The 7,166-nt window shown below is 38.3% G+C and overlaps 1 protein-coding gene across 1 annotated transcript in view; it reads right to left on the bottom strand.

The window, feature by feature from the left end:
* Positions 1-2,377: 2,377 nt before the first annotated feature.
* Positions 2,378-7,166, bottom strand: part of LOC104525006 (inhibitor of apoptosis protein) — an 8,091-nt gene continuing 3,302 nt past the window's right edge. Inside the window, exons 4-9 of the mRNA XM_010168044.2 lie at positions 6,998-7,076; positions 6,378-6,426; positions 5,104-5,346; positions 3,671-3,925; positions 3,473-3,514; positions 2,378-2,654 (exon numbers count right to left, since the gene is read on the bottom strand). Of these exons, the coding sequence (XP_010166346.1) occupies positions 2,461-2,654; positions 3,473-3,514; positions 3,671-3,925; positions 5,104-5,346; positions 6,378-6,426; positions 6,998-7,076 (862 nt within the window). The 3' untranslated portion in view covers positions 2,378-2,460. The remainder of the gene's footprint in view (positions 2,655-3,472; positions 3,515-3,670; positions 3,926-5,103; positions 5,347-6,377; positions 6,427-6,997; positions 7,077-7,166) is intronic.

Below are 7,166 nucleotides of genomic sequence, written 5' to 3'. Positions count from 1 at the left end.
ACATTTTTAACATCAAAATTAAAGGGGAGATATGTACATGTCATAAAATTGGACAAAAGTCTGCATTTGGAAGAATTACAGCAAGACAATCTACAGTTAAAGAACTCTACATACTCCAAGGAATGCATACTAAAGCATTAAAACTACTATGGTGCCAGCTAATGCATAGCATTAGTGTTGCAGAAATTATGGAAGAATGCATGAAACCAAACATCAGTGTTGCTGAATTCACACTAAAAATGTTTAAAGACAAACCAGTCCAGATTCTTGCACCCCTCCCCTAACAGCCAGGACAGCAAAGCAAGACTTCTTCAAAATTACTGATCTCCAGTATTATTTTGAAAGGGACTCCAGCCCGGGAGGTACTGCTTGGAGGTACAGAACGAAAACAAACGATGGTGACTAGAATCTGTTTGCATCTTCCTTTGCACAATTGTCCTCACTCAATTCAGTGATCAGTACTACTGACGGAAACATCCTGAATCTAACAAGTCAGCCTCCGTCACATAATCAACAAGTAAGAGTACATGTTGTGGCCCTTTGTAGCTAGCAAAAACCTTGAATCACTGCTCCAGCTGTGAATCTGTTCTATGTTTCTATGCTAGAAATATAACAGACTGTTAACTCCACACAGTCTAACTTCCAAACTCAGTGGACAGATTTCCCACGGTGGCAAGTGATTATAGCAGGAGACCCAAAGGTCTCTTTCACAGACTTAGAGGGGGAACTTTTAAGTTACAACTCATATTGTACAACAGGACAGGTGTATACAAATGCCAAACATACAGCATCCATAAATACGAATGGAAATTTATTTGCCAGTGACCAACGTTTCCCTCACTTAATACAAGCCTCACTCTAAGAGCTAGGCAACCATTACACAGGGTAAGTATAACAAGTTACAAAGTCCACACAAGTTTTTTAATGTGTACACTTTACTACTTCCATACATGTGGGGTGCTCTCTTTTTAGAAAAGATAATATATGTATAACTAAAGCTACACATGAAGCGATGAAAGCCAGTTAGATGCATACAACTTGAAAACACTGACATCCTAAAGCTTCAAGGAATGGTATTTTCACCTCACACTACAGAGCACAAAACACCTAAGTGCTGTTAAAAACATCTTACTGCTGTCAGGTCTGAAGATTGAGAGGCATTAAGATATGACTGAAGACAACTAACTTAACAACTAGAGCCAGACAAGCTGATCCCACCTCTGCAGGATTGGATGCAGTTACCCTGGTAGTATTCTTCCACTGTTTGACATTAAATCCTTATGAAATACCTACAGACGCTTTCCCTCCATAGTTATCTCTACTATGCAAGTCTGAAAAGGGTAAAGTGAGAGCCAACCAGTAAGGAAATAGGAGTCCCCAGACTACCAGCTTACAAAACAAGACCCAAGACTTGAGAAGGGGCTGGAAGACCCTACTATTTGATTGCACAATCACCATAAAGTTCCAAACACAGAAAAGCAGCTTTAACATTTTACTCCCTAGCATAAAGTCTATATAGTTGTATTGCTGTATAGCTACCCTCTGCCTCACCTCTAAGGTCATGAGGGATATTCCCGGACAGGATTTCTATCCTTTGAAAAAAAGGAAGACAGGAGGAGTACCAGATGCTGTTAGGGGCTTAAGGGGGGTGGTTGGTGGGTTGTTTGGTTTTTTTTCTAAGGATAAATTCTGAATCACCAGGCAGCATAAAAGCTCACTTCTATGTGAGCTGTTCAAAAATGACTGAGACACACAGAATTAAGTTTTATTGTAGTACTGCAGGCAAACAAACCACCTCAAACATCTGTCAGGAAAAGACAGCATTCTAGTTACTGCAGACTACAGAGAAAAGCCAACAATGGGAACAGAGCAAACAAGCACTCATTTGAAAGTAGAAATATTTTAATTCAGACTTCATATAAACTCTTTTTAATACAAGTTACACAAGTATCTGGACACGAACAAAACTTTAAAAGTCCTGCTGTTCCTGCAACAGTTAGCTTATTTTCTCCTCAAGTCCACAAGAAAGCCAAAACAGAACCAAAACCATAGCTGAAGTTAATTAATATTAACAAACACTAATCTTAATGTATTTCTTCACATCCACATGGAAGAAACTCAGGAGAAGAGTTATGCCAAGCTCCATTTTAGGAACTCAACCAGAAGGTTTTTTATTCCAAGTGACACAAGGGCATACTAGTGAAACTGCTTTTCGTACTGAGAAAGGAAAGCTACAAAAACCTCACCTTAGTACTGAGTTAGCTTTGTGAACAGAAACAGTCTTTGGCAATGAAGACCGAGCACACTCAGAACGATGACATTGTTTACTATTACACAACGTTGTTAGGTAGTTGATTAATCATCTTCTGCACCACAATTTTCCATTCTTAAGACACTGCTGGCTTAAGCTTCATCAGTTGGACAACGACAGGAACAAAGACATTTTGCAAGTTTCCCTCTTTACGAAAGAAATGTACGAACTGTACCCTTTATTGTCCCCCTGCAAATAGGGCACTTTCTAAGGGATGGTGCACATTCTTTGCATACCACTAAGTGACCACATGGAATAAAAACAATGGAAACTTCTTTGTCCATGCAAACTTTACATGTTCTTTCCTCTTGCAATCTTCTTAATTGTTCTTCCATAGGTAAACCTGGAAAAAATTATTTAACTTTTTAAGAAGCCTGACTATATGTGCATTCTAATTAGAATACAGCCATGTTCCATTTCACCCTTTATTTCCCTATCTGTATTCACTAAATATAGATGTCAGGGAGAAAATAAGTATATTTTCCAAAGTTCAGAAAGTGGCAAGCAGGAACTAGTCTGTACTTTCCACTTCTGTGAGATGACAAACAGTCTAGGGACTGGAGGCCAACTGTAGTTCTTGAAGCCAACCTGTGTTTCCATTTTAGCAAACGCTGTACTTTTCTTGCTTAGCACAGAGTACGTCTGACTGGTGGCTCTGAGCTACATTCAGGCTTGTATACTTTTCTGCAGTCTATTAACACATTAAACTACAAGACTAAGAACCAGAACAAACTCAATCCCATGTCTGACAAGTTTTTATCTTCCCAACTGTTGGACAAACTACATCTTAGGACACCTGTAACCCACTCTGGAAGAGCAGAGATTAAGATACCTGCTGTGAGGTGCTAACCTACTATTTACTGTCCAGTCTTTACCAAAGGAGCTTGTACCAGGATCAAGTTCAGCATGTGCTTGAATTGTTGAGCTCCAGAAACCTCTACCTCCTACAGTGCAAAAGCATGTGTAAGGCACAGGACAGTTTACAGCAGATAGACTTGCTTGTGAGACTGCACATGCACTTAACTTTTTCAGGTAAGTCCACCCAGTAAAATTACGAAGAGGGCAACACATAAAACCTTAACCAAAGTGATTTTCTTTTTTATGATGTTAGCTATTCGTCCCACAATACCCTTTAAAGTCAGAAGGTAGAGTTTAAGGTACCTGAAACATCTTCCGTGGGAACGTACTTCATGTTCTTCTCCACTAAAATAAGAGGAAAAAAATCCTAGTTATTTGACAAACCTATATTCATACAGCATCTGATTTTTGTTCTAATCTTTAGGTGGCTAAGGCAGCACTGGTTAGACTTCTATAAAGATACATCTTTTTTTTTTTTTTTTTTTTAAAAAAAAGACATACCAAATAAATCTTTGTATAGTAGAGGGTCACAATCTCGTAGACAGTTTCTGAATATGCTGGCTGCTTCATTTCCTTTCACTAAAACTGTATCTATCAGTTCCCTTGCTTGCAATGGCGTCTGAGTCTTCTGCTTAATGACATCATGCTCAAGTTCTGTGATCACTTTAGCAGAGAGCAAACTCTCAAGGATTGGCAGTACACACGTTAAACGCTGGAATAAAGCCATCCGATTCTTCCGGATTAAGGACAAGTCATCTGGAATGCAAAGGGGATTAGGTGTTTGTTAGGAATACATTGCTCCAGGTTGCATTTCTGCTTAACAATAATGGATACAATCTTTAAACTCTACTTGAAGTGTTCACTTACTGCACATCCTTAATAAAGGCCTCAGTAAGGTTTAGAGGTATTCACATAAAGAACAGACTTAAGAAAATGACATAGAAGCAGCTTCTGAGCTGAAGCCTTTTCACCAATGAAACCTCCTGCTGCAATCTCTAGGTTAAATTATCTGAGGGCATCCTGGCTAACTCCACACTAGCAAGATTTATGCTCTCTGCAGAAAACACCACCTCTGCATAACACCAATGCTAACTCACTGACAGCCAACAGGTAAACTTTAGTCAATGGCAGTCAAAATCACGTCTGAGATGTAGACAGAACCAAGCTTTTCCAAGAGGTGTCCAACAGAATTATGTGCAAGAAAACCAGAAGTACAGCACAACCAGACTTGGGAGCTTTTTTTTTTTTAAATAGTCTATCACAAACAACAACAAAAATTCCATTGAGATTTAATGGCTGAATCTATTTATGCTTTTTTGATAGAACATGCAAGTAGGAAAAAAGTAATCTTAATTCAATTTATAATAGAGATGTTTTATTCCTGCTTTACAGACTCAAAAATAGTAGGATTTTTTTAGGCTTCAAAACTTATATGGTATTAAAACAACAGAAAATGATAAAGACATATCAAAACCACTCTTAAATAGCTGGTCTACATGGCTGAGTCAGACACAGAAAAACAGACCTCTGGCCATCTTACAGATCCAAATTTGTAAAAGCTTCTGGACTCTTCTAGGAGGCTGATACAGTGGCTCACCAATTCAAGTAACTTAAAAAAAATAGCAGAGCGTGCCTAGTACAGTGTTTTGGTTCCATTTATTTTATTAATATTTAAAGGCACCCAAATTAAAAAATTTCTCTCATGTGGAGAGAATTGGGTGATTCTGAACCCCTGGCACCTGTATGAACCATCCTCCTGAAAGAGAATGAAACAGTTCCCATGCTTGCTCCACACCGGTACCCTGACAACGCCTTCACAGAAGCTGATACTAATACCAATTAAACTAAAACACTTAGTGAATAAAAACAATTATAAAAACTACACATAATAAAAACCACTTCTGCTTTCACTTTTATTGATGCCTTATGTGTACCTGATGCCACTTCTTCAAATTGTCTCTCTTTCTCTTCTTCCCTCTTCTCATCTTCAGCAGTGAGGAGATCAGACACGAGATCATTAACAGTCTTGTAGTTTTCTCCAGTGGCCAGGATTTTACTTTGCACTGTTTGCTTTATTAGCCTTCTACTGAATCCCATCTCCAAGGCAGCTTTAACCACAGGCGTGTTCATCATGATTGCATCTTCAGAATGACTCTCTCCAGGTTCAAAATGAAAAACTAATCAAAGGAGAAAAATCACCGCACATAATATAAAAATACCTATACAACTCAGAAGTCAGACACACCGACACTACCTACACACAGACATATATACATTAACATCTACCTAGCATTAAAACTTTCAATGGTTAAACAGACTTTTTTAAGTAGCTAGCTTTAAAAATGGAAGCCAGTAACTTAAATTCTATTGGATTGAATCCATTATAAACTTCAATCCATGCCAGGCCTTCACTAAAATCTAGGATAATCCTGAGAAACCACAGAGAATGCCATTGTGTCTTAGCAGCTTTTTTTATACTTAATAATTTCTAACTTCAGCCTTGAAAAATGTCTTGGGGAAGGGGGGAAATTAAAACTCAGAGTTTATAGTACAAACAATTGTTCTATTCCAGTTCTTGATGAGTATTTTCCATTCAACTTACTAAGCACCAGACATGTGGGATTCTGACTCAATTGTCCTCAGCCAGCAAGGACTATGACAGCATAACCCACTCACTCTCTGGGAGGAGTTTATTTTCACCATAACTAGTGTCCAGCTCAGAAAGACTTCACTTTATCAGCTTGCCCTACCCTCTCCTTGACCACTTCTGCTCACCTCAGAGCTATGTGGCTAAAAATCAAGTTGCATAACTGCATAGTCATCACACCCTCTAGCAATTGTTCCACCAAGTTCAGTAACATAGGTCAATTTAACAAATGCCAAATTTACTTGTTTTGTTTAACCCAGCCACAAAACTAAAAAAAAAATCACAAATACAGCAGATGCCAAGCATTCAAAACCAGAAATCTTAATGTAAGCTGCTAGTATGAAAATAAGGAAAATGAGAGACAAGATCTCTTAAAGGTGGCTCCTTGAAGTTTGCCCATATAACATCAAAGCTACCTTAGTGTTAGCATCAGTTAGAAAATCCTTATAACCTTGTTTCCAAGAAAACCTAAGAATTGTTAAGCAAGTTAGGTTTGGACAGCCAATCATTAAGTCTGCAAAATGCTGAGGAAGTTTAAAAACCATGTTTTAATATACATACTTGGGGGATCAATGTTTTCATCTACAGGCATATCAGAGGTTGACAAGAGCTGTGGAACACAAGAGAACAACATTAGCATCAAAGTATTGCTTTTCCCCCTCCATACCTTTCTAACACATCCTCCCCTCACCAACTGTTTTTTATCTGAACAGTACCCATTAAGTATTTTAGATGCAGTTACACAAGTCTGCAGATTTGTGCAGCTATAATCAATAGAAAGTTAGTGCTGACCACTTCCATGAAGAGAAGCTTGGCTTACTCTTGCCAGAAGAGTTATGGATAGAAATAATTCAGGCTGTCTGTGACCAGTTTCTGAAATAACAATTTGCATTACTCATTGGAATTTACATAACCAGAATTTCTCCCCCCGACATGAAGGGAGCTCACTGCCTCACAACACTTTCCATAAGTAATCTGTACAGGTTAAACTCCACTAGTCCAAGTCCATTAGCCATGGTTCAGCACTGCTTTCATTTTTGTGCTCATGAAGAGCATCTATCGTGTTAGAAACCTAGTAGAAATAGATGCAGAAATGAGGCAGAAGGATGGACTGAACTCCCCAAAAGAACACAGCACTTTTCAACATGAGAAAACCAAAGTTACAGAACAGTAAAGTTTACCTGCTCAAGAAGATGGGGGAACCTGGCCTGAATTTGACTTACAAACTCTCCTCCTTTTACACGAAGCAAATACTCACACCTGAAACATCAACAAAAGTATACTAAATTATACTTTCTACTTGCCAAAGGTAAAAAATACACAAGAATAAAACAATTAACAATAACACAG

This window comes from Antrostomus carolinensis, unplaced genomic scaffold (assembly GCF_000700745.2).
Source record: "Antrostomus carolinensis isolate BGI_N321 unplaced genomic scaffold, ASM70074v2 scaffold11035, whole genome shotgun sequence".
Classification (NCBI taxonomy): Eukaryota; Metazoa; Chordata; class Aves; order Caprimulgiformes; family Caprimulgidae; genus Antrostomus; species Antrostomus carolinensis.
This window is presented reverse-complemented; position numbering and strand designations above follow the sequence as displayed.